This window comes from Manis javanica, chromosome 12 (assembly GCF_040802235.1).
Source record: "Manis javanica isolate MJ-LG chromosome 12, MJ_LKY, whole genome shotgun sequence".
Classification (NCBI taxonomy): domain Eukaryota; kingdom Metazoa; phylum Chordata; class Mammalia; order Pholidota; family Manidae; genus Manis; species Manis javanica.
In genome coordinates, this window is record NC_133167.1 from 38,846,562 (window position 1) to 38,874,392 (window position 27,831).

The window sequence follows — 27,831 nt, forward strand, 5'->3', positions numbered from 1 at the left end:
GCTATAATTCAATTCAAAATCTATTCCACATATGAACCACATTTTGTGACGTCTTCTGAGGCTCCAGTATACAGAAAGGCATGGTTCACATCTTCAGGAAAAAGAACAAGTTTTTCTGAAATAGCTCTAACCTCTTTTTCATTGAATGTAACATGTTCTAGATCCCAGCTTCATCAGGGATAGATATAGGTGAGTTATTTTGTATAATAAAACACTCCTCCCCACTAACTGTCCAGAAGTGGAGACTGGAGCTTTATTCAATAAATGTCTGAGATACCATACCAAGATAGGTACCGGAACGGATCTTTTAAATGATTGTGTTCTGCAAATCCAGGAATCCAATATTTTGTGAACTTTACACTTATCTTTCTCAATTACATAGACCAGAGAAAAGGGTCAAGGCATGATCTCAGAAATGTCTCAGTTTAATTCAGTACAATAAATTCAGCTCAATAATGTTTATCAAGTGAAGGAATGAGTATAAAAGAGTGGTGGAAGACTTCAAGGTATTCTGTGGTTGGAGAGAGAAGGATTGATAATTCTAAACACAAAAGTAATCACCTCATTATTTTGTTGCTTGTAAAGAAGTACTAATATGACAGTAATATGTACTTTAGAAATCGGGGCATCTGGGTTCATATTCTGCCATTAGAAAGTATCTGACCTTAATAACTAGGTTGCTTTGTTTTTAATGTTAGAAATGCTTATCTTATCTACTTTGCTGACTCATGAGAATCAAACTTCACCCTCCGTTTGAGTACTGCCTGCCTAGAAGATTGGAGTAGAGTAGGCGAGGAAGACGAAAGTGGGGGCTGTAGAAGTGGCTACAGAAATTCTTGCAGTCAGAATGAAGATACTTTTAACTCTAAAACTCTATGATTCAATCATTCTGTGGTTATAGGCAAAGATTCTGTTCACTGGGAACAATAATAAGATTTTTATTGATCAGCTAGTGAGGCCCTAAGAAGTTCCACATGTGTTATGACTAATCCTCACACTTATTATTAAAGGAGACATAATGACATCATTATCTCCATGTCACAGATGAAGAAACTGAATGTCAGACAGAATAATTTGCCCTTTGTCATACTGTTAACTAAGTCTGAAAACAAGGATCTGCCCACCCAAATGCCCTTACAAACAGCCATGCTCTTTTCAACAGAGCAAAACACTCCACTCAGAAATAAACCGATCAATGTGGGAGACACTTTATCTGGTGAGGAAAAGATATGATGTACTTTAATACTCAAGAATGAAAGAACTATATTGATTTTTCCTCTTTATTAAACCTATAGAGATTTTAGGTTCAAGATGATGGCATGCACATCATTTTTTTCAAGTTTTCCTGTGAAAATGGTAGTAAAGTAAGTTTAACCAATGATTATAAAGAGGCTGGAGGGCCATCAGCTCAGCAGATACTTCAGTAAATTTCTGGAACATGAAAAGAAGATAGAGGACAGTGAAAACAGCACATCTCATATCTCACGCAGGAAAGTCCACCTGCCTAGGAGATCCCTAGGAAAGGATCTGGTCTTGCAGTCAGCAGGTACCAAAACAGGAAGTGAGTGGGAAGACTGAACGGAAGTTATCTAAACAAATTTATGCCAGCAAATTAGACAACTTAAATGAAAAGAACACATTCTTAAAAGGCAAAAAAGTACCAAACATGACTAAAGAATAAATAGAAAATCTGAATAGGTCTATAGTAGATAAACTAATTGAATTAGCAATTAATAATCTTCCCACAATGCAAAGTTCAGGTCCAGATGGCTTCAGTAATAAATCCTATCAAACAAGTAAGGAAGAAGTAATACCAGTTTTACACAAACTCATTCAGAAAATTGAGGCAAAAACACTTCCCAACTTTTTTTATGAGGCCAGCAGGGCCCTGATACCAAAGGCAGGCAAAGACAGCACAAGAAAAGTACAGTCCCCTTCTTCAATAATTAGTGTTGGGAAAATGGGACAGCTACATGCAAGAGAATGACATTGGATTACTATCAACTTCATACACAAAAGCAAACTCAAAATGAATCAAAGACCTGAATGTAAGACATGAAACCATAAAACTCTTAGGAGAAAACATAAACAAAAATCTCTTAAACATAAGCAGGAGTAACTTTTTCCTATACACATCTTCCTGGGCAAGGGAAACAAAATAAAAAATGAACAAGTGGGACTATATCAAACTAAAAAGCTTCTGTACAACAAAGGACAACATTAGCAGGAAAAAAAAGGCAACCTACAGTATGGGAGAATATATTTGTAAACAATTTATCCAATAACGGGTTAACATCCAAAAATATATAAAGAACACCTAAAATTCAACACCAAAAAAAACCAAATAACCTGATTTAAACAATGGGCAGAGGATATGAATGGACGTTTCTCCAAAGAAGAAACACAGATGGCCAATAGGCACATGAAAAGATGCTCTGCATTGCTAATAATCAGGGCAAAGCAAATCAAGACCACATGAGATATCACCTCACATCAGTCAGAATGGCCACTATCCAAAAGTCAAGAAATAATGAGTACTGGCAAGGATTTGGAAAAGAGGGAACCTCCCTAAACTATTGGTGGGAATGTAAATTGGTGCAGCCACTGTGGAAAACAGTATGGAGGTTCCTCAAAAAACTAAAAATAGAAATACCATACAACACAGTAACCGCACTTCTAGGAATTTACCTGAAGAAATCAAAATCCCTGATTCAAAAAGATATATGCACCCTATGTTTTATTGCCTCATTATTTACAACAGCCAAGTTACAGAAGCAACCTAAGCATTCATTAATAGATGAATGGTTAAAGAAGATGTGGAACATATACACAATGGAATATTATTCAGCCATAAAAAGGAAAGATATCCTGCCATTTGCAACAATATGGATGGACCTAGAGGGTATTATGCTAAGTGAAATAAGTCAGGCAAAGAAACAAAATACCATATGATTTCATTCATTTGTGGACTAGAAAACAAAACAAAACAAAATGAAAAAAATAGCAATAGACTCATAGACACTGAGAAGTGACTGGTGGTTACCATGGGGAGGGCGGAGGGAGTGGGAAAGATGAGGGGGATAAAGGGGCACAAAAATTCTCAATTAAAATATAACTTGGTCATGGGAATGGTAGTACAACATGGAGAATATAGCCAATTATCTGTAACATTTTCCTACATTGACAGATAGTAACTGCACTACTGAGGTTAAGGACTTAATAATATGGGTAACTGTTGAACCACTGTGTTGTATATTTGCAACCAATATAAGATTGTATATCAATGATACTTCAAAAAAAATTTGATAGGGGAAAAAGTACAGTCCCCTATCATTAATACAGACTTGAAAATCTTTAACAAAATATTATCAAATCAATTCCAGAAACATGCAAAAAAGGATTATATGTGAGGACTAAGTGAGAGGATGCAAGGTTTCTTAACATATGAAAAGCAATTAGTGTAGTATATGCCATATTAACAAAATAAAGGACAAAAAAGCAAATGATCATCTCAATGGACATTGAAAAAACATTTGACAAAAATCCAGTGCTCATTTCTGATAAAACCTCTCAACAAACTAGAAAAAAAAGAGAAGTTTCTTAATCTGATAAAAGGTATTTTAAAAACCTACAACTGACATTCCACATAAATGTGAAGCATGTAATGCTTTTCTCCTAAGACTGGGGATTCTATTCACCAATTCTATCTAACAATATACTGAAGGACCTAAGAAGTGCAAAATGAAAAGAGAGAGAAATGAAAGGCATCTGGATTGGAAATGAAAAAGTAAAACTATCTTTGTTTGCAGACCACATGATAATATGCATAAGCAGTTCTAAGGAATCTGTTTAAAAACTCTAGAACTAGTAAGCAAATTTAGTAAGGTCTTAGGATGTAAAATCAATAAGCAAAAGTCAATTAACGTTTCTATATACTAGCAAAGAACAATCAGAAAATGAAATTAAATAATTCCATTCATTTCAAAAAACACTCGGGAATAAATTTTTAAAAAGAGGTACAAGAATTGTACATTAAAAATACAAGACACTGCTGAGATCAAAGATCTAAATAAATGGAGAGAAATAACATGTTCATGGACTGGAATACTCAATATTATTGAACGGGCAGTTCTCCCAAAATTGATCTATAGATTCAGTTCAATGCCTACTAAACCCCTATAGGCCTTTTTTTTTGGCTTATACTGACAAGCTGATCTTAAAATGTACATGGAAATGGAAAAGACCTGGAATAACCAAAACAATTTTGAAAAAGGATAAATTCTGTGGACTTAAAACTACCTGATTTCAAAACTTACTATAAAACTAGAGTGATCAAGACAGCATAGTAGTGGTATAAAGTCAGACATACAGATCAATGTAACAGAAATAGTACCCCATATATGGCCAAATGATTTTCAATAAATGTACCAAGGTTATTCAATGGAATAATGTTTTCAACAAATGGAGCTAAAACATTTGGATGTCCAAAGACAAAAAAACTGAACCTCAATCTTTACCTAACATCATACACATTGATATAAGCCATGCCCACAGATCTAAGAGCTATAACTATAAAGCTTCTAAGGAAAAATAGGAGAAAATCTTTATGATCTTGTGATAGGATAATATTCTTAGATGACTCCAAAAGCATGAACAATAGAAAAAAATTGATAAATTGAGCTTCATCAAAATTTAAAACTTCTACTTTTCAAAAAATACTATTAAGAAAATGGAAAGATAAACCACAGACTGGGAGAAAAAATATTTGTAAAAGATATATCTGATGAAGAACTTGCATAGAAAATATATAAAGAACTCTTACAATGCAATAAAAAGAAGACAAACAACCCAATTTTAAAAATGACAAAAGATTTAAACAGATTTTTCACCAAAGAAGTTATATGAATGTCAAGCAACCACAGGAAAAGATGCCCATTATCTATCATTAGTCATTAGAGGCATACAATTTAAAGCCATAATGAGATACAAGATATCTACTAGCATGGCTAGAATGGTTAAACAAAACAAAACAAAGAATGGGCAAGGATATGAAAAAACTAGAAACTTCTTTATATGTTGCTAATGGGATTATAAAATAAAGGAGGTAAGAACATTTCCCAACTCATTTTATGAGACTATAGTGCCCTGATACTGAAGCTAGACATTACAGCTTAAGTACAGACACAAATCACCTGGGAAAGTTTAGCAATATCTTAAAAAGTTAAACATATATCCCTACTGTACAACCCAGCACCTTGGCATCTAACCCAGGGGAAATGAAAGCATAGGTCCACAGAAAGACTTGCATACAAATGTTCATTGCAGCATCATTCAGAATAATGAAAGAAGAAATATCAAACCAGAAATAAAATGAATGGATTTCAAATATATACATACTGTATGATTCCATTTATATGAAATTTTGGAGATAAAACTGTAGAGACAGAAAGCAGATCAGTGATTGCCTAGGGCAAACAGTGGTGGGGAGAAGTAACTGAAATGGGCATAAGGGTGCATTTGTGGATAGTGGAAGTACTCTAAAATTGGATTTTGGTGAAGGTTGTGCAACTATAGAAATTTACTCAAATTCATTCAACTGTACATTTAACATGGATGAATTTAATGGTCTGCAAATGATAGTCCAATAAATCTACTTTTTTAAGCCTATCTGGAAAGTTTTCAAAATAAAAAGGAAAAGACAAGCTAACAGAGTACAAATACAGACTGCAAACCAAACCAAGTAAAGACTAATAAAGCTACATAGGCTTCTCACCAACAATAATAAAGGCTATAGCAGCTATAGTTGATAATACTGCAATTTTGCTGAAGTTATTGTGTAATAGAAATTAGAGAGTAGAACTTAAGCATTCTTATAAAAAAAAGATAAAGATGTAAGGTGACAGATGTGTTAATTAACTTGATTGTGGAAATCCTTTCACAATGTATAAGTATATTAAATCATCACATTGTATATGTTAAATATATTATAATTTTATTTCTCAATTATACCTTTAAAAAGCTGGGGGAAAAATGAAATGCTAAAGAATAGTGGTTAATATTTTTCAATCTAATGTTTTCCAGATGTAGAGGGGGCAAGTCACTATTATCATTTAATTCTGTAGTCAGTTTAATAATTTATTCAAGGGTAAAGGTGAAATAGAGATCTTTATAGAGATGAAAGTCTGAAGTTGAATCCTCATAGACCCTCCACAGATTGAAAGAACCACTCTCTACCCTCTACAGCTTGAAAGAACTACAAAGGGATGAACTTCAGCAAAAATGAAAATGAACCCAGAAGTGAAGAATGGAATGTAAAAGCAATTTTATAAGAAATTTGAAAACATGTTCATAAATCTAAGTGTTAACTAAAAAAAAAGAATATGGGGAATTTAAGGACTTGGTGGAACTAAAATATTATAGAAATATTTGTAGAAATAAATAATCACATGGAAAATGCAAGGGAAAGTTCAGAGCTAAGTTAAAACATTCCAGTGTCCTTTTGTATTATTCAGGAGGAAGACAGATAGAATGAATTTTAAACTTTAAAAAATATAAATTACAATTTATGGTTTTAATGTTAGGGGAACCTCTAAGAGAATAGAAATATAGTTGATAGCTTTTGAGCAATAGGAATGAAGGGAGAAGAGAGAAAATTCAGTTCAATAGAAAGCAGGAAAAAAATAGGCAAAGATAACATACAGTAAATAGAAAATACAAACCAAATTGGTAGAAGTTAAGCCCACATATAAAAGAAATACCAATAACTATAAGTGATGTTAAACAAGCCATTAAAGTACAGAAACTCTAAGACTGAATTTCAGTAAGTCCATCCATATCCTATTTATAAAAGGCATAACTAAAGAAAGACATAAAATGATTAAAAAGAAACATTTCTTACAATAGAGCAGCAAAGATTATATGAAAAACCTCCCAACACCATTCTATAAATACTGGATTATATAGCTAACCTCACAAGAGAGAAAGGAAATATACAAGAAAGAAAAAAAAAAAAAGAATGGCAGGGCAGAGAAATCAGCAAAAACTATGGCTGCCCTTGTGGGTGCAGGGCCCCTGGACTCTAATGCCCAGTGGGTTAGAAGATGATTCCATAGACAGAGTGAAATGGGGTTTCAAACTGAGACTACTGTGTGGAGCTGAAAGATGGGCTCTATCCTCAACCAGAGAAGGACTAGAAATGGCAGGCATAGGGCATTGTATCAAGAAAGATCACTCTTGACAAGGACACCAGGCAGAGAAAAAGTTGCTTCTAAGAACTGGTAACCAGAGGCCTATCCACCTTTGGTTTGAGGTGTTGATTTTACAGTTTATGGGATCTTAGAATGCCTCATCCAAAACAGCAATATAAGGGGGCCAAGGTAGTAATACTCGAGTGGCGCCTGGCAAAGTAAACTCCAAACCTGTCTAGTGGACACACCCACCCACCATCCAGCTGCACAGGACTGGCACAAAACCCCTTTGTCCTTTATAAGCACACAGTAGCCACCGTCCTCCCTTCAAGATGGCCATCCGGCCACTAAAGTGCCACATGGGGACAGTAAACAGGGTTCTGTGGGTGAGCTACTTACTGCAATGTGTCACAAAATTCATTTGTTTACAAATGGCTGTGCGCTCGCCTTGAGAGTCATAATGAAAAAGAGGGTACCGAGAAAATAAGCAAGAAGAACATGCCCTGCCTATGCCTGCACTGCTCTCCATAAATAGTTCTAAAACTCAGACCAGGCAAGCCCTGGGCCTGCTCACACTGATCACTGCACCCCAACTCCCTTCCCTACACGAGGAGACCCATAATCCCAGAGAAGCCACCACATCATCTGGACAGATTAAATGAGATGGGGGAAAAAAACTGTCCCATATCTTCCACCAGCCACATGGCTACAACCAGAACTCCCAGATGAACTCTCAGCCAACATCAAATATTAACATGGGTTCCTTTTCTGCTCATGATATCTAGAAGTGGGACACAATAGGGTTAAGCTCAACCTTTCATTTTATTTTTTCCGACAAGGTTTTGGGGAATCCTTAGAGATGCACAGAACTCTTACATATTTAGATAAAAAGTTCCCAGTAACTAGAATACTCAGTGGTTAGCTTATAGAACTTACATAATGAAATTAACAAGAGTGCTTCTGAAGTTTTCTCGTTCTTTATGTGGAGATTTGCTCTTTGATTTGGAAGTAGATGGTCCAGCATAACTGTCATCAACTTGGTCTAGTAATTTGCCCTTTTTTCCAATGTGTTCCATGTATTTAGCTTGAATTTAAAAAAAAAACACAAGCTAACCATCTAAAAAGCAACCTAAAACATCTAAGCAGTTAAATAATAAGCTAAAGCATACTTGAAGAGAAAACTACATGCTTTAAATTCTCAAGTAAACTATGAGTGTAATTAATTTTCTTCTGCTATCAGGAAATGAAACCACTCTTATTTTATGTCATCATAATAGAAATCTCTATTTCAAGAATATTCAATTAATAAATTTAATTTTATATTCTGAGTAATAGGCCAACATACTCAAAGTTTCAATTGTATTTGCACAGAACCTTCTTCAAATGAACAAGGTGAAAGTTATCATAAAAACAGAATACAAAACTATTTCAGAAAATTTAAAGAACCATGATTTTAAAAATATTAAAATCCAATGTAATCAATCTGATGACTCAAAATAATAAAAAAGATTAAAATGACTAATTTGGAAGTAATGTTTACAACTTATTAAGATCGCTCTTAGAAAACTTCTTAGACTTTGATGTAGAGGCAAATTCTGCTACAATAAATCAAAGTTTTTTTATAAACATCCCAGTTCCTAAAACTTCAGATTTACAATATTTGTAGTAGCCTAAAATAATTAATAAGTAGAGTCAATTATTTTCTGAAGGAAAACATTTGAGATAAATTTTTCTTCTTGATATAAATGTCATTTTGATTTTAAGTGTCACTGCTCTATTAAATAAATGTTGTGTGACTTTTTTCCCTCTACAAAATTTCCTTAAATCTAAGAATATTAAATTCTTACCATTTGACTGTTCATTTTTAACACTAAGCTGTTGAGGAATATCACTGTCCTGCTTTATACTCAATTGGAATGATGGAGCTGCCTGCTGCCACTGGGGCTTTGTACTTACCTGAAATATGAAATTTAAGCAGCATTAATAAAATAAAGCAAGATCAGAGAAAAAACTTTTTTCATGAAATACATGAGTATTTGTAAACACAGACATTTTAAACAAATTAGGACATCTGGGAAGGAGACACAAGGCAACAGCAAATCTTATTCAAGCCCATGAAAGGCTGTGGTATATGCATTTGGAAGGCATTACACAAGCTCTGCTGCTGGTTTGATGTGTACTCATACCAGATACTGACAAGAGATTTTTAACCCTCCATTTTAATGAGAGGCATTCTCTGCTGGTCTTCAATGGTAATGAGTTCCTCTCATTCCAGCTCTAAAAGATCTTCCTTTTCTCATGACTTTAAGCAGCTCTGGATTACTCTGGCAACTCACAAATTTAATCCATCCTTTAAGGCAGGGTTTATAAAATCTTATACTTACACAATTTGGGCAGGTATCATAGAAGAGGGAGAAAGGCTAGTGATGATAGCTAATGGTACTCAGCTTCAGTGCTGGGAAACAGTGGAGGGTGGTGGGGACTGCGGCAAACAGGAACACCTAGGTCTTCCAAAAAGGCAACAACTCATTAGCTGGAGTCAATTATTGCAATGCCAGAACATGGAGCCACTGTTGCTGGAACCAGTGATTCCTCAATAAACCCAGACAGGTGGATTTCAAAGTAAAATGTACATTTTTTTAATGCTAATAGAGTCTGTGTCTTCCTTTCAGATCCAGACCAACTTGATAGCCCATCTTTGTATTGGCTTCTCCTTTTAGTTTTACTTCCTCCAATCCGCTACTCCTGCTTCCAAATAAACTACCTGTACACACATTTTTACTTCAAGGCCTTCTTTCACAGGACAGTAGGCTAAGATCACTTTAAATCAATGCTTTTCCATCCTTCTGTCTGCCCTTCCACTCTTCCACTTTTATTTTGCTCCATAAAGGATTTAAATTCGTGGGAGTACTATGAGTAGGGAGTGCAAAAAGGGTGAGAATCAGGTCACCAGCTCACAGAGACTGGGGGCCACCAGTATTGGGTCACCCTGATTTCAACTAAGGGATCACCTTCAGAAGCACCAAGGTCTTTAAAGAAAATCATTCAGGGTCTTAACAACTGCCAGAAAACTATCCAAATGAAAAACTTAATATTCAAATGAAAATACTTTGTTATTTTTAAATTAATAGACAATAAAAACTCTTTAAATATTATATCCCTTAAACCACATAAAACTAAAACAATACTGAAAAAAATTTTAAATATGGCCAAATATTAACATAAAATCAGGTTTAAATTAGCCAACAAAAATATTTTTAGATTTATATGCCACTAGCAGGAAAAGGATTATTATTCAGCTCAGCCTCTGAATATTATATAAGGAAATTAATATTTCTTTTATATTTATAACCCTACATTTCTAGCTTAGGTTTATATTTCTAAACCTACTTACTGATAAGACACAACAAACTAAGAGCATTTTTACTTTTTCCAGTTTTAAAATTTCTTCAATTTTTAAAGAGAAAATAAAATGTCATTTCCATTTCCGGTCTTGTCTTTGAAACTAGAAAATTTAAGATAGATTTTGCAGAACTAGGGAAAACATTCCATGGCTCGGTTCTATAGAACTTGGCATGATAACCTGGTATTACCAATAAAAACATATTTTTAATTAAAACGTATATTTTGAAATGTTCAAGAAAATTCATCTAAGAATATTAACTCAAGTTTTCTAAATGAAAAATGTCCTCCATTTAAAATTATTAAGAATCTTCTCATATAAAGCAACACAAACTCAATTTTATACTTTATCCTCAGCTTTTATAATATCTTTCAAAAAATGCTTTGGATGAACCTTAAAAACATTATGCCAAGTGAAATAAGCTAGACATCACAGGACATATGTCACATGATTCCACTTATACAAGATACGGAGAGCAGTCAAACACACAGAAACAGAAAGTGCCAGCACTGGTTGTCATGCACTGCGGGTAGGGAGAAGGGGAGCCTATTGTTTCATGGGTACAGATTTTCAGTTTGGGAAGATGAAGTGTTCTGGAGAAGGATGGTGATGATGGTTGCACAACAATGTGGATATACTTAATGCCACTGAACTATGGTTCTGATAAAAATGGTTAAAATGGTAACTTTTATGTATATTTTAGCACGATTAAAAAATAACATTTGCATTGAACTTCTACTTAAGCTCAGCTTCTAGGAGTCATAAGTGCACAACTCAATGGCATTAACCTTAACATAATTTCTAGATGGTAAAATTTATTACAGGAAGGTTTATTTACCTACCCCTTACCAACTGAAAATGTCTTCTAACTGCCTCTTCCACAGGACAATAATCTATAATCATAATAATTTTAAAAAAGAATACCAAGATCTGAGGAATCTTTTGTGGCATAGCATTTCAGGGCTGGAAGATGCATCTCAAAGAAAACGGCTCATTTTCTAACTCAGAAACAGGCTCAGAAAGGTTAAGCAACCCTCTTAGAAGACAGAGCCTTTAGTGACAAAACTGTAACCCAGGATCTTATTACCTAACACTGATATACTTTCTGCTAGTGGCATCTTGGAAGTTTTTGCATCCAGAATATCCAAATAGTCTGTACATACTAGGATATTATAACTTAAAGTTTACTTTATTAAAATAGCTAGTTTTCTAATATGTGTACCTCATAGAATTTCTCTATCAGATAATAATCAAATGGAACACAAACTTTAAAATCAGGAATTCAGTTATTATTTACAAGTTTGAAAATCAATGAACATTTCTAAAAGTGCAAGAATCCAATGAGCCTATAGAGGTGGATTACCGTAGCCAGCTGCGGTAAAACTCTCTCGGGTGCTTTGGGTTTTTCTTCGCTCGCTGATTTATCCTGCATGAAAATATGGGGGGAAAAACCTGTTGACTATGTTAAGTCAATTCACACAACCAAATTTTACAGAGGGTCTACTATGAAGTACAGATTATCTAAAATATTCAAAGACATGCTCTGCTATTTTTTAATATCTCAATGTTTGCCTTAGAATTGCTTCTGTGGAGCAAGGGAAAAAAGTGGTACCCAACAATACGTTAGGAAAGTTTAAAAAGTGTGCAAAGCTTTTTAATCCATCATGTCTTCCGGGAATTCATCTGAACCTAGTTAGTGTCCAGGGCTAACTCAGCTCCACCACCCTTCTCTATTGCTAAAATATCATTTTTGTTCTGTTGACAATTAGAGTGGTCCACTTCCTAAGGTGATAATGTATTCAGGTTAATGCACTCTCAGGTTGCCATACTTATACCACAACTTTCAGAGAAAAGTGCCGCTATCTCCTTTGAACAGGGAATAATTCTATGTAGGATTTCATCTACACATGACCACTGTTGGATGGTCATTTGATTTATAAAACAGATAACAGGAGCTGTGCTTTGGCCACTTATCAATCTACTGCCTCTCAGGTCAAATCTATGCTCTTTGCTCTCCATTGTAATTCTCGAACAGGACTCTGTAACATTTCTCCAGCAGGCACAACATTGTAGAGGGCCTAGAGGTGACTTTTCTCCCTGATTCCAGGGCTTTTCCTCCTTCCCATGGTGTGGCTTCCAGCAGTCAGCATCCTTGCCATGGACACTTTCCCAGCCTGTGGTGTGTGGCTGACCCAGGGGCAGACATCCTCTAGCAGGTTTCACCAGCAACCCTATGGGCATCTTTCCAGAAAGTTCCCCTTACATCAGAAGTAGATGGCCTTTCACCCTTCTCAGCAACCCAGCAGGTGGGTTTCTCACCACTCAGCCCAGGTCAGCAGCAGGCAGGAGGAAATAGTTGCTCAGACACAGAACTCCCGAGAGACGGGACCCAACCAAGACACATAATTAAAATGGCAAAGATCAAGGACAAGGACAGAGTATTAAAGGCAGCCAGAGAGAGAAAAAAGGTCACCTACAAAGGAAAACCCATCAGGCTATCATCAAACTTCTCATACACATACACTGCTTACTACAACCAGGTCTGTTTTCTACAGTTCCCAGTGGCCCACAGGATATGAAGGGAAACACAGGCACAATATTTTTGGGAAAAAAGGCTTAAAAGTGCTCTCAGAGTGGAAGGCTTCCCTCTGGGGAGACAGTGTGTGGCAAAGGCCTTGAAAGAATTCAGTTGTAGAGGATAAGGAGGAAAGGTTCTGGGATATATGGTCCAAATGCCCTGGAATTTTCACACCAGGATACAGAGGCAATTCAAATGAGGTCTATTGTATTGGAGCCACGACAAATGTAGAAAACACCTTGATCAACCCCAGTCTCCTACACAAAACCACATACACCTGACTTTTTAGGATCTCAGCACTACCCATTCTGCATGCTGAGTTATCACCCCTAGTCTCATCAGCACACTGGGTGGAGAAGGGAAGCAAGAGCCTTAGTGTTTCCATCTTATACTGCAGTGCAGGATATCTGTCTCATAGACGTTTTAGTAAATAGTGGTTCTCAGCTCACCAAGAAGAGCAACTGCAAGTTACACATAAACCAGAATACCATCTAGCCAAGTAACATTCTTCAGCAATGACTTAGGCCTATGCCATCCTTTCCCTCTGTTTTGGCAACCTGGTGACAATGCCCCAAGAAACTCCACTGGCTTTTCTATCAGAAAAATCTTGTGCCTCCCACCCTTTCCCATCCTCTTGGGCTCACCTCTGATTCCAGACATGACTGCAGTGGACAGTTCTCTACTGGCTTCAATTCATGTAGGAATGACAGGGTTTTACTTCAAGAAAATGTCTTTGTTTTCTGCTGAGGGGCTTCTCCAATGCCATTGCCTGGGACTCTCGGGGTACCCGTTGCACACACACCAAGCAGCCAGAAGTGGGTGGCCAAAACATCCTCAGGAGCACCCTCCACCAAAGTGGATGACAGCTCAGGAGTAAATGCTGCTCCCTGACTGTCCGCCGGCCCGCGGTCCCAGGAAGCACTCCATAAGCCGCTCAGAAGGCCACCGCAGGCCCACCCAGGCGCCTAGGGTGCCAACCAACTTGCCGAAACAGCCTCACGTTGGCCCCTCCTTCCTAGTTTAAGTCTCCTGGCCTCTCACTCCTGCTTCCTGGGATCGCCTCCCAAATGAAGTGCACACAAGTCCTTGTCTCAAGCTCTTCTTTCACAGGAAAACAAACTAAGACAACTTAAAAGTCATTGCTTTTCCATCTTTCTGCCTGTCCTTCCACTATTCTACTCTATCTAATCTTGCTCCACAAAGGATCTGAGAATCGTGGGAGTACTATGAGTGAGGAGTGCACAAAGGGTGAGAATCAGGTCACTGGCTCACAGAGACTGGGGGCCACCGGGGCTGGGTCACCACTGCTTTCAGCTACAGGGATCCCTTCAGAATCATGAAAGGCTTTAAAAAAAATCTCTTTAGGTCTTAACTACTGCTGGAAAATTTTATACAAATGCAAACCTTAATGTTCAAATAAAAACTTTTTTTATTCAAAGGATTACTTTTTAAAATATCTCTTAAAATATGATGTATCTTAAAAGACATAAAACCCAAAGGATTTGGAAGAAAAACTGCAAGATACTGTCAAATGTGAACACAGTATAAGTTTTAAATCAGGCAAGAAAAGCATTTTAGACAATTATATGCCTCACTGGCTAGAAAAGAGTATTTATCTCAGCCATGGGATATTTATTCAATAAGTCAGTTTCAATTTTGCTGATATTTCTAAGCCTATATACTAGTGACATAAAAAAAACTAATGGTGATTTTTTTCTCAGTTTTAAAATTTGCATAAATTTTAAAGGGAAAATAAAGTTTATATTGTATTTCAGTTATTTGTCTTTTAAACTGGAAAATATTTGCCGAACTAAAAAAAAGCCATGATTTTATTTTGTAGAACAGAGCGTGATAATGTTGGCATTATCGATACATACAGGTTCATAATTAAAACATATATTTTGAAATGTTCAGGAACACTCATGTAAAAATTTTCATTTGATATGTTTTTAAGCAGAAAGAATCATTTCAAATTATTAGGAATCTTTTCTGTTTGAAACAATCCAGATTCCATTTTATAGTTCATTCGGAACTTTTAAAATATATTTTAAAACAAGTAATATTTGCATTCAACCTCCAGTCAAACTCAACTTCTAGGAATTACAAGGGTATAACTTAGTGGCATTTAACTCAACATAATAACCAGAAAGTAAATTTTATTGCAGTAACTTTTCCAGAATTTTACCAACTGAACATATCTATTAACTACCTCTTCCATAAGACAATGATAAAGTCAAAATAATGAAAAAGGGTGGAAAAGTCTAAGAAATCTTTTGTGTTACATTTTAGCATTTTGATGAGGTACCCTCCATAAATCAAACCAACTCTTCTAAGTTTCAGACTCAGAAACTGGGGTTCAGAGAGATAAGTGACTCCCCGATAGCTATTAGTAACAAATCTGTATCCAAAGCCCTCATTTCCTGACTCTAATGCTGATTCTGTTTGCCCTTTGCAATTCTTTTATTCGGAATACTCAGATAATCTGTACATGCTAGGTAATTATAGCTTATAGTTCCTTTATTATTTTTCCTAAAATGCATACCTCATAGAAGTTCTCCTTCAGAAAAGGAGCACAGAATTTAAAATCAGGAATTCAGTAACTTATTTGCAAGTTTAAAATAATCATTATAAAATGAATAAAGTATGCAGATAGATTTGTAAATTACCATAGATAACTGTGGTAAAAATCTTACTGATGTCTTGGATTTTTCTTTGCTGGCTGATTTATCCTGCCAGAAAAATATGAAAAACAGCACTGTTTACACTGTTAATGCTAAAATTGATTCATTCAACCACATTGTACAGTGTTTAATATAGAGTAAAGTACATTTTATCCAAAATATTCTAAAACATACTCTACAGATGGTATGATACCATGCACAGAATATCATACGAAATTCACAAAAAATTATTAGAGCTAATGAAGAGTTCAGCAAGGTTGCAGGATACAAGATCAATGCACAATAAAACTCCATTTCTAGATACTGGCAATGAATTATCCAAAACTGAAAGTAAGAAACAAAACCATTATGACAACATCAAGAAGGATAAAATTATTTAACAAAAGAATTCAACACAAAATGTAAGACTGTACAATGAAAGTTATAAAACCTTATTGAAGGACATTAAAATAGACCTTTACATGTGGAAATACATCACATGTTCATGGACTGGAAGATCAGTATTGTTAAGATGCAATACTTGCCCTTTCAAGTATCTACAGAAACAACATACTCCCTGTCAAAAGCCCAGCTGCTTTTTTTGGGTAGAAATTAACAAGTTGATCATAAAATTCATATGGAAATGTAAGGCACCCAGAACAGCAAAATAATTCAAAAAAGGAGAAAAAAGTTTCACAACTTACTACCACATTATGGTAATGAACACTGCAAAGTATAAAAATGTGGATCAAAAAAATAGAATTGGGAGCTTACAAGGCCATATATTTACAGGCAATTGATTTTTGACAAGAGTGACAAAACAATTGAGGAATTGACCACATCTTCTTTCAGAATTTTATCAGAATTAGTATCCAAAGTTGATTCAGCCCCACCTCCCTTCCCCATGGCTAAAACTTCATTTCAGATCCACATTGCATGAACATTTTGGGATTTTGATAGAAACACACTGAATTCCTAGAATAATTTGAGGAAACTGACATTTTTCTGAATATTAATGCTTCTCTTTCATGAATACATTTCTTTGTTCAGATCCTGGGAGTGTATCCTTCAAAATATTTTATAATATTCTTCATAAGGGTCTTATACATTTTTTGTTAGACCTATTCTTGGTATAAAGGTTTTGGATGAAGAATGTATCATAGGATCTAAACAACTAATTTACAAACATTTAATCCTACCTGATTTGTAAACAGTGAAGTATCTAAGGATCTTATTTATAATTTCTGTGATGGTTAGTCTTTGCTGGCCCCAGTCAAGTCTCTGTGCTTTTCTTTCTACTCTGTGCTTGAAAGGCTGAATTCTATCTCTGGGCTCCCAGGCCTCTGGCTCCTGGTGTGGATTAAGCAATGAGAGACACCAGGAGGATAGAGAGCAAGGGAAGAGTTTAGCTTCTTTCTTTCCTAGCAGTAACTGGTTTCCATAGTCTGACAGTGGCTGAATTCTTCCAGAGCTCAGGCCCCATCAGGAAGCTACCATTCCAAGGCCCCAGCTCTCATCAGATTCTGAGAATGGTGCTGAATTTCTTTGACCCATCAGACCTAGGAATGTAAGAGCTTCCTGTAGTTACTAATCCTTAATGGCCACCCCATCCTGTTGACTCCTTCCCTAACCCTTACCCACACCTCTAAAAATGGACTAGTTGTAAATTTTCCTCAATTAAGTCCTTTGATCATGCCATCTGTTTCCTTTTGGGATCCTAATATCATTTTATAATTTTACATTACCAAAATTAAAATTGCTAAAGAATCTGCATTCTTAAGTAGTCCGGCTTTGCATTTAGTTTTCATTTTACCAATTTTCAACTACTTGTCTATTAGAAAGGTTAATATAAACCTGAAATGATCGAAATTTAACCACCATTCTGGTCAAATGACAACATCTATGAATGTGTATGGTTAAATCAATAATCTTACGAAGTTGTCTGGTTAAATCAACAACAACTTCTCAAAATGTAATGGGGTTGATTTAAATATAGTTATCATATGTTTGAGTTATAGTTGGTAAAGCTATTACCATTCTGTTGGCCTCATATCCAACTGTTTTCACTCTCTCCTTTTAAAGCAATGGCATCAAGAAGATACAATGAAGGAAAATGGAATGAGCATCATATAAACGCAAAGCTACTTGACTTAACAACTGGAAAAAGCACTAGGGTAGAGCCAGGTTGACAGCTTTATTCCTCCTATGTGCTTGCAATCTGTCATAGATTTGTGGGGAGCTTTGTGGTCTTTGCATATTTGTAACTTTAAACCCCTGAAATTCCTTCAAAATCCCTTATTTTATGTTTTAACTAATTTTAAAAATGAAATGAGCAGTTGCAAAAGATTGCTTTTTCTTTTAAATACCCAACTTAAGAACTCAGACTACTATTCTTGAAAAATGCCATGTCACTCTCAACCTTCCACTAATGAGATGAATGTGTTAAAATCTCCTTCAGCAAATATGATTTATCACTTGCTCACTTTCTCAAACTAAATATATACATAAGTAAATGTCACATAAAAATGGCATTTCCGAAAGTTTAATCCACTCCATTTGTTTTAGGTTAAAATATTAAACCTTTCATCCTGTCAAAAGGAAATCTATACTTGAAATTAGCATAAATGAAAATATCAAGAGTTTTAAAGATCGACCAGCGCAGTGAGAGAGGGACCTCTGCTGCTTAAAAAAAATGTATGCAGAAAATGGAAATAATCCTAGATCGGTTCATGCTCATCCTTTTAAATCCCAATGCCTTGTCAATAATATAGGTTCCTTCAGAGGTGAGGGGAAGGGATGAAGGGTGTCATTTCCAAACATCATTTTTTTAATATAAAGTGAAACTTAAAACTTAACTGCCAATATGCTTTTAGTGGATGCTTTTTAGTTGTATATTGGTCAACTAGAGGCTTTGAAAAGTAAAATCTGTTCAGAAATACCAAATATAGTACAATGCAAATATAGTACACATGTATTTTAAATTTCAACAATGTAAAGGATGGTTCAAGATCAGGCCAAGGACTGATATGGACATCAAACAAATAAGTTGCTTAATGTATATTGATAAGTTTTTTTAAAACACTTTAATTACCATATCACTTAGAAAAAAATCACTAGCTCAGTCTATTAATCCAATTGCTCAGCTTTTTGGTTACCTTTATCTCAATTTTTTTTGCTTGTTCATTTGTTCTTTTGCTACTAATTATATGGTAAATGAATCAGTGTTTTAGTTCTCAATGTAGTACACATTTCAATAAAATGTTGAAACCAAATTTCTTTGATCATCTAAGCATTAATTACTTACTTATTTGGTTACTGAATTACAGTTTTGTTATTTTCTGTTAGTGATCTACAACCTAATGGATAGGGGAATAAATCACCTTTTAACACTGTTTCCATAATAAATTCAAACCCTACAAAAAATCATGACCATTGAAAAGGAAAGAATTATAGTTTAGTGTCAGAACAAAGAATTTTTCCAAATTTAACCAAAATTTGCAGGCTTAAAAGCAGCTATTTTCCATTAAGTACCACGATGCCTAAGGGTCTGATTCAACGGGAGAATTAAGATCTGTTTTCTAGCTAGCCAGAATAAAGACCATGCTTTATACTTCCCCATTCTGTTCTGACATTAAAAAGTTTGACCATTGTTCTGCATTTCTTTCATAGTTGCTCTTAAGTTCAATAAAGAGTTATGAACAGTAGCTACTGTCACATGTATCTTTTATTACATGTCATAGGGATATTTTAAGAAAAAAATGTCCGTTTGCCATTTACCAAATCCTTTTACGTGTGGCATGGCATGGTATCTTACTTGAACTTAACAACAATCTTGCGAGGAAAAATTGTTCTGATTTCACCCTCAGCATAGAAGGGAAAGAAGGCTTAAAGAGAATGTGATTTGCCCAACGTTGCACAGCAAGGAAGGGCTTGGATTCCAAGCCTAAAGTCCAAACGCACCACATCTCGCCCTGAGCATCCCCCACCCAAAAGCACCCACCACTAGCGCAGTGGGGCTGCGAGGTAAACTCCGGAGCCCTGATCGGCTGCTGTGTTTGGTTGTTATGACAACATCAAGGACGAACCGTCGGGAAGGAAACCTCCACGAGTTTTCAAGGAAAGCGCTCAGGATCCCAAATCATAACCAGGGTAAAGGAAACTGTACCCCGCGGGATCACAACTGGGGAGTCCGGAGATCGGGCTTCAGTCACTTTTGAAATAGGAGGGAAGCTTCGCGGCGGGGAAAGCCAGGTGAGAAGCCGCCCTCTTACCTGCTCGCTGCTCATGGCGGTGGGGACGCTCGGGCAGCACCCGGGGGATTCTGCCCAGCGCCCCTAGGAATCCCTCGGAAGAGAGAAGCACAGTCCGGGACTAGCCTGAGTCCGCTCGCTCAGCGCCTGGGCTCCCGTCCCGGCCGCGTTGGCTGCTAAGCAACAGGCCGGAGCAAGTTCCATTTCCGGTCCTTTGGGGCTGCCGGCCCGGAGGGCTTTCCGCAGGAGGCACTTTTCCGGGCTCGCGGTGGCGCCAGTGAGCCAGAGTGTTGGTGAGCCCGCGCGGTGCGCCTTGAACAGCAGCGCTGGAGGCAGTGGGTGCTTCTCTCTACCTTGAGGAGTGAATTCCCTTTGATTACTGATGGTCACACTTCTGCACCTTCCTTCTAATTTAGCTATGTGTTGCGGACCCTAGCCTTCACCCCTCATTTAACTTTGTGCCTAGAAGTTCTGGGAGGACTAGGGGAACGAAGTGGCAAATTTCAATGCTGTTGTTACAAAATTAGGAAAACAAAGCATGCAAAGGCTGTAGCCGGTAAACACCTTCTTTCTATTATCCACGTGCTTCCTACTCCCCTTCTTCTCTTGACTTCCTCACATACTAGAAAACTACCCCTTGGAAAAATACAAGAAAAAAAAACCTACAAGAATTCATTTAAACTCGCATTCCCATATGGTTATTATGAAAGGCGCTGTGTAAGTACTAGGCACCTCAGTGTGACCAAGATGACTATCCCTTCAGCCCAGAATGACGGGAGTATTCAAATAAGCACTTAGAATGGGGTAGAGACAACACAGCAATGAGAGTCCTCAGGGAGAGCACAATGCAACCACTAGCTTCTCATGGAGCATGTGGAAGGGATGTGAAAACTGAGATTTGACAGAACACATGGCCAGACTAACAGTGTTGTAGACAGAAAACAGATTACCTACTAAGTCCTGAGACAAGGGTGGATGGCTGTCAGCGTTGAAAATGGTTCTGAAAGATTGGAGAGGAGATTTGGGTAAAAAGAGTTAGAATCTGGGGATGAAGCTGAGCTGAAAAGCAGGTGCTTTGTCTTAAAGGAGTCAACAAACAAGGTTAGGAGTTTAGATTTCAAGGGCAATTGGCCTTTGCTGAAAAGTTTTCTGTTGAGAGATGACAGGATCCCATCCTAAAATTCAAATGGAATGTCAAGGAACCAGGAATTGCCAAAGTATTATTGAAAAAGAATAAAGTTGGAGTACTCATACTTCCTGATTTCAAAACTAGCTACAAAGATACAATAATCAAAATAGTGTCTTTTCAATAAACTAAACTGGGGAAACTTTATTCACACACAAAAAATGAAGTGGAACTTTGCCTAATATGACTTTAAAAATTAACTAAAAATAGATCAAAGTCCTAAATGTTAGAGCTAAAACTATAAAACTCCTGAGAAAAGAAAAAAAAACAGGGAAAAAGCTTTATGACATTGTATTTGGCAACTTCTTGGGTAAGACACTATTGCATGAACAACAAAAAAATAGGCAAATAGGACTTCATCAAAATTTTAAACCTTTGTACATCAAAGAACACTATCAACAGAGTAAAAAGGCAACACACAGAATAGGAGCAAATATTTGCAAATCATGAATCTGGTAAGAGGTAAATATCCAGAATATATATAGAGAGAATTCCTAAAACTCAACAACAGTAAACTACCTGATTCAAAAAAAGGCAAGAGAAGATATATGCATGGCCAATAGACCTAAGAGATGTTCTACATCATTATTAGGGAAATGCAAACCAAAACCATAGTGAGATACCACTTTATATCCATTCGAATGGCTATATTAATAATAAAAAAAGACAATAACAAGTGTTGATGAAGTTTTGGAAAATCTGGAACACTTACACACTAATGGTGGGAATGCAAAACGGTACAGCTGCTATGGAAAATAGAGTGGCAGTCCCTCACAAAGTAAAAATAGAATTACCGTATGATCCAGCAATTCTACTTCTGGGTATATACCCAAAAGAACCAAAAGCAGGGACACAAACATATTTGTACACCCATGTTCATAGTAACATCATTCATAACAACCAAAAGATGGAAGCGACCCAAGTGTCCATTGATGGTTGAATGGATAAACTGAATGTGATAATACATATAATGGGAATTTTCATAGTATATATACTAGTATTTATTTCTTACAGTTACACAGAAATATAGGAAAATGCTCTAATAGAACAAAATTTTGCATAAGAAGCAAACTCCCAATCCACCTCTCACCTCTCCAGGGCCAACCAGTGTTACTGGGTTCTTTGGCAGATTTCCAGAAATTTTTATATAGAGACATATATATCTTTTATAGTTATACAAATGCTCACATACTATGCAACCTATTCTGTAATCTGCTTTTCCTACTCACAATATAACTCAGAAGTGGTTCCATGTTATCCATCTTTTCTAATACTGCATAGTACCCACTATAGATTCCCGGTTTCTTAACCAGTCCATTATTGATGGATACAATGGGAATGTTATTCAGCCTTAAAAAGGAAGGAAAATCTGATGTATTACAAAATGGATAAACCATGAAGGCATTACATTAAATGAAATTAGCCAGTCGCAAAAGGACAAATACTGTATGATTCCACTCACAGTAAGGGTACATGAGGCCAAATTTAGGGAGACAGAATGGTGGTTGCCAGGATAGGGAGAATGAGGAATTATTATTTAAAGGGTAGAGACTTTCAGTTTTGCAAGATGAAAAAAGCTGTGGAGATGAATGGTAATGATGGTTGCACAACAATGTGAAGGTACTAAATGCCACTGAACGGTACACTTAAAAATAGTTAAAATCATAAAGTCTATATTCTGTATATTCTATGACAATTATGATAAAAATCATTTTTTTTAAAAAGAGGAAAATTGAAGCCAAAGGGGAAGGAGGAATGACAGGATCATATTTGCATTTTAGAAAGATCATCCTAGTTTCATCATTAGTGGAGAGACAGGAGAAAGGTAAGGATGGAGGCAAGAGGAAGGCCTGTGAGGAGGCTGCTACAACAGCTTCAGTAAGAGATGATGGTGACTGGTACTGGGCTAATAACAGAGGCAATGCAAGTGGACAGATTCAAGAGATATTTGAGAAGTGGACATTTAGTTGGGAGAAATAAAACTGAGGATCATTTTATTGCTTTGAATGGTTAGGGAGAGGGAAGAGGAAGAGCAGCAAGCTTCAGAGAGAATGTGATGAGTCCTCCGTGGGACCTGGTGACTGTGAATCCCTATAAGACATGTAAGTGCATATATGGCCAGTAGGTATTAACATGTTAGTCAGAACTCAGGAGATGATTTCTGAGCTAGGGACATAGGTTTGAGACTTATCAACATATAAATGACATTTGAATCCATGAGCCTAAATGAGATGGCTCAGACTATATAGACAAAGAGCAGAAGAGAATCTAGTATAAAAAGAGCATTTAGGTGTTCACAGAAGGGGATCCTGCAAAGAGAACTGAGAAAGAAGTGGCCAGACATAATTGGGAATTAAGACTATTGACTCATGGGAACCAAAGGAAACAATATTTCAAGAAAGAGAATATAGTCAACAGTGTCAAAAGCCTCCCAAGTTAAGTAAATTAAGGGTGTAAAAGTATCCACTAGACAGAGCATAAAGGAAGTGAGTCATTGGCGATTATGGCAAAGGGCTTTCAGTACAATGAGGTAGGAGGATGCAAGCCTAGGTACCAGAGGTTGGAGAAGGAAAGGGAAGGAGATGCCAATGCAGACAAATCTTTAAGAAGTTTGGGTTATGAGCAAGAGAGATTCAGTGGGAGCTGAGGGTAATCAAGGAGACAAAAGGCTTTATTTTTTCAAATGAGAGAGTTTTGTTTGCGTTATAATGCAAATGGAAAGGGAGAGGATGATGATGAAGGAAAAAGCATAAGAGAGATAGAACTACGTTCTGAGGAAGAGACACCTTGTAGGGACACCTTTAGAGGGAGGAAGAACAAAGTGGAGATGTGGATGTGAAAAGCTTTGCTGGCGTGTAGTTGGTGGCATTCTGAAAAAGTGAGTTTCATTTCCTCTGTGATGTAGAAAGCAAAATCATCTGCTAAGAACTAGATAGAAGGCAGAAGTCAGGGGTCAGTAAAAAACATGAGCAGAATGAAGAACTTTTGAAATAACTCTTGGCAGAAAACGAGAGAGAATAGAAGTGATTGAGGAAATACAGGAAAGGCCAAGTTGACTTGAATGCCTCTGAATTAGTAGTGACAGAAATCTGTCCTCCAAAAATGTTGAACAGACCACGCTCAGGTTCAGAAAAGACAAACATGTGGCACATTTCCCAGGCTGGCATGATGGAAGAATAAACTGTTGGCTCACAAACTGGATCCCATACAGAGAGGGCAGGGAGAGACCAAAGAGATTCAGGCCACTCCAGCTTTGTAAGTGTCAGGATTAAGTAACTAAGGGAAATTATGAGGCTAGTCTTGGGTGGCCACAAAATGAGTAGATTTCCACACACACCAGTATCTTCAAATTTTATACAGAAACCTTAACAGGGTTCAGGCACACACACTGTCCAGTCTCAATATCCATCAGTCTTGTTAACCTTAAAAATGATACTATCACAGATGGATTAAAGATGGCAGCGTGAGAGGAGAGACAGAGGCTTCCTCCTAAAACTGGAATTAAATTAGAAAATTTAATTGGCGCAACTAATCCTGAGAGAGCAATAGGAAAGCGACCCAAGTGCACACACCTGGAGAAAAGAGCAGACCTCAGCGAACTGGGGTAACATACCAGAGCTGTGGCTCTGCAGGACCTGTGCCCCTCCCCCACCCCAGCTCGCTGGTGGGAGGAAGACAAACTGAGCAGGGAGGGAGTGGAAGGCCTTGGATTGCTGAGTACCTAGCTCCGGAGATCTGCTCTGGGAGCACAAACCCACATTTCATGGTGCTTTCATGAGACTCGCATGAAAAGTTAATACAGGAAGAGTTCCTAGGGAGACTGGGATTCCGGCTGCTTGTGGAAAGCAGGGATCCATATCTGGCTGCTCTGGGACAAAAACTTACACCTGTGTGCCCAGCCCACTGGCTCAGGCAGTGGAGACAGGCACAGGAGCCAAGAGGTGGGGAACAGCTCTTTCCTCTCCCCAGGCACCAGTACCGCTCCCCTGCGACCCCCGACATTGCTTCAGGGGCTGAGTAGCTCCAGAGTAGAGCTTCTGGACGCTAGAGGGCACCATATACAAACATGAAACGCCAAAGGAACCTTGTCCAGAGTAAAATTGTTAATACAACCCCTGAGAAAGATTTAAATGATATGGACCTCATGACTCTTCCTGAAAGGGAGTTCAAAATAAAAATAATCAACATCCTAATGGAGGTATGGAAAGACATCCAAGAACTCAGGAATGAATTCAGGTCAGAGATCCAATCGTTAAAGAACACAATGTAGGGTATTAAAAGCAGGTTGGATAAGGTGGAGGAGAAAATAAATGAAATAGAAACTACAGAAGAGGAATACAAAGAAGCTGAGGCACAGAGAGAAAAAAGGATCTCTAAAAATGAAAGAATATTGAGAGAACTGTGTGACCAATCCAAGCGGAACAATATTCGCATTATAGGGAAACCAGAAGAAGAAGAGAGAGAAAAAGGGATAGAAAGTGTCTTTGAGGAGGTAGTTGCTGAAAACTTCCCCAATCTGGGGAAGGAGATAGTCTCTCAGCCATGGAGATCCACAGATCCCCCTACACAAGGGACCCAAGGAAGACAACACCAAGACACATAGTAATTAAAATGGGAAAGATCAAGGATAAGGACAAACTGTTAAAAGCAGCCAGAGGCAGAAATAAGATCACATACAAAGGAAAGCCCATCAGGCTTACATCAGACTTCTCAGCAGAAACGTTACAGGCCAGAGGGAGTGGCATGATGTATTTAATGCCATGAAGCAGAAGGGCCTGGAACCAAGTTTACTTTATCCGGTGAGATTATCATTTAAATTTGAAGGAGGGATTAAACAATTTCTAGATAAGCAAAGCTAAGAGAGTTTACCTCCCATAGACCATCTCTGCAGTCTATTTTGGAGGGACTGCTATAGATGGAAGTGTTCCTAGGGGTGGATAGCTGTCACCAGAGGTAGGAAAATTATGGTAGGGAGGGTGGAGCAGCTGATTGCGAGGCAAATTCAAAATTAAATTGACTATCCCCAAAGCCAATCAAGGGATAGAGAAAAAGTATAGAATCTGATACCTAATATATAAAGAGTGAAGGAGGAAGAAAAAGGAGGAGAAATAGAAAAGAACCTTTAGATTGTGTTTGTAACAGCATACTAAGTGAGTTAAGTTAGACTCTTAGATAGTAAGAAGAGTAACCTGGAACCTTTGGTAACTATGAATCTAAAGCCTGAAATGGCAATAAGTACATACCTATCAATAATCACCCTAAATGTAAATGGACTGAATGCACCAATCAAAAGACACAGAGTCACTGAATGGATAAAAAAACAAGACCTATCTATATGCTGCTTACAAGAGACTCACCTCAAACCCAAAGACATGCACAGACTAAAAGTCAAAGGATGGAAAAACATATTTCAGGCAAACAATTGGGAGAAAAAAGCAGGTGTTGCAGTACTAGTATCAGACAAAATAGACTTCAAAACAAAGAAAGTAACAAGAGATAAAGAAGGACATTACATAGTGATAAAGGGCTCAGTCCAACAAGAGGATATAACCATTATAAATATATATGCACCCAACACAGGAGCACCAGCATATGTGAAACAAATACTAACAGAACTAAAGGAGGAAATAGAATGCAATGCATTCATTTTAGGAGACTTCAACACACCATTCACTACAAAGGACAGATCCACCAGACAGAAAATAAGTAAGGACACAGAGGCACTGAACAACACATTAGAACAGATGGACCTAATAGACATCTATAGAACTCTATACCCAAAAGCAACAGGATACACATTCTTCTCAAGTGCACATGGAACATTCTCCAGAATAGACCACATACTAGGCCACAAAAAGAGCATCAGTAAATTCAAAAAGATTGAAATCCTACCAACCAACTTTTCAGACCACAAAGGTATAAAACTAGAAATAAATTGTACCAAGAAAGCAAAAAGGCTCACAAACACATGGAGGCTTAACAACATGCTTCTAAATAGTCAATGGATCAACGACCAAATTAAAATGGAAATCCGAAAGAAGATGTGGTACATATATACAATGGAATACTACTCAGCCATAAGAAGAGGGAAAATCCTACCATTCGCAGCAGCATGGATGGAGCTGGAGGGTATTATGCTCAGTGAAATAAGCCAAGAGGAGAAACAGAAATACCAAATGATTTCACTCATCTGTGGAGTATAAGAACAAAGGAAAAACCAAAGAAACAAAACAGCAGCGGTATCACAGAACCCAAGAATGGACTAACAGGTACCAAAGGGAAAGGGACTGGGGAAGATGGGTGGGTGGGGAAGGATAAGGGGGGGAGAAAAAGGGGGGCATTAAGATTAGCATGCATGGGGGGAGGGAGAAAGGGGAGGGCTGTATAACACAGAGAAGACAACTAGTGATTCTACAACATTTTGCTATGCTGATGAACAGTGACTGTAAAGTGGTTTATAGGGGAGAGCCTAGTAAACATAATATTCTTCATGTAAGTGTAGATTAATGATAAAAAAAAAAAAAAGAAAGAAAGAAAAGGGGGATTACTCCCTGATAGGATAAAACT

General features: G+C 37.1%; 1 protein-coding gene across 5 annotated transcripts in view; it reads right to left on the reverse strand.

Annotated features, from left to right (window-relative positions):
- DNAH7 (dynein axonemal heavy chain 7) overlaps positions 1-27,831 on the reverse strand; it is a 234,954-nt gene that overhangs the window by 200,519 nt on the left and 6,604 nt on the right. The window contains exons 2-6 of one of the 5 annotated variants that reach the window (XM_073218408.1): positions 20,100-20,431; positions 15,835-15,897; positions 11,954-12,016; positions 9,035-9,143; positions 8,124-8,271 (exon numbers count right to left, since the gene is read on the reverse strand). In XM_073218408.1, coding sequence (XP_073074509.1) covers positions 8,124-8,271; positions 9,035-9,143; positions 11,954-12,016; positions 15,835-15,897; positions 20,100-20,114 — 398 coding nt within the window. In that variant the 5' untranslated portion in view covers positions 20,115-20,431. Of the gene's footprint in view, positions 1-8,123; positions 8,272-9,034; positions 12,017-15,834; positions 15,902-20,099; positions 20,432-27,831 lie in introns of those variants that run through there. The other 4 variants (XM_073218409.1, XM_073218412.1, XM_073218411.1 and 1 more) reach the window with 4 other exon arrangements.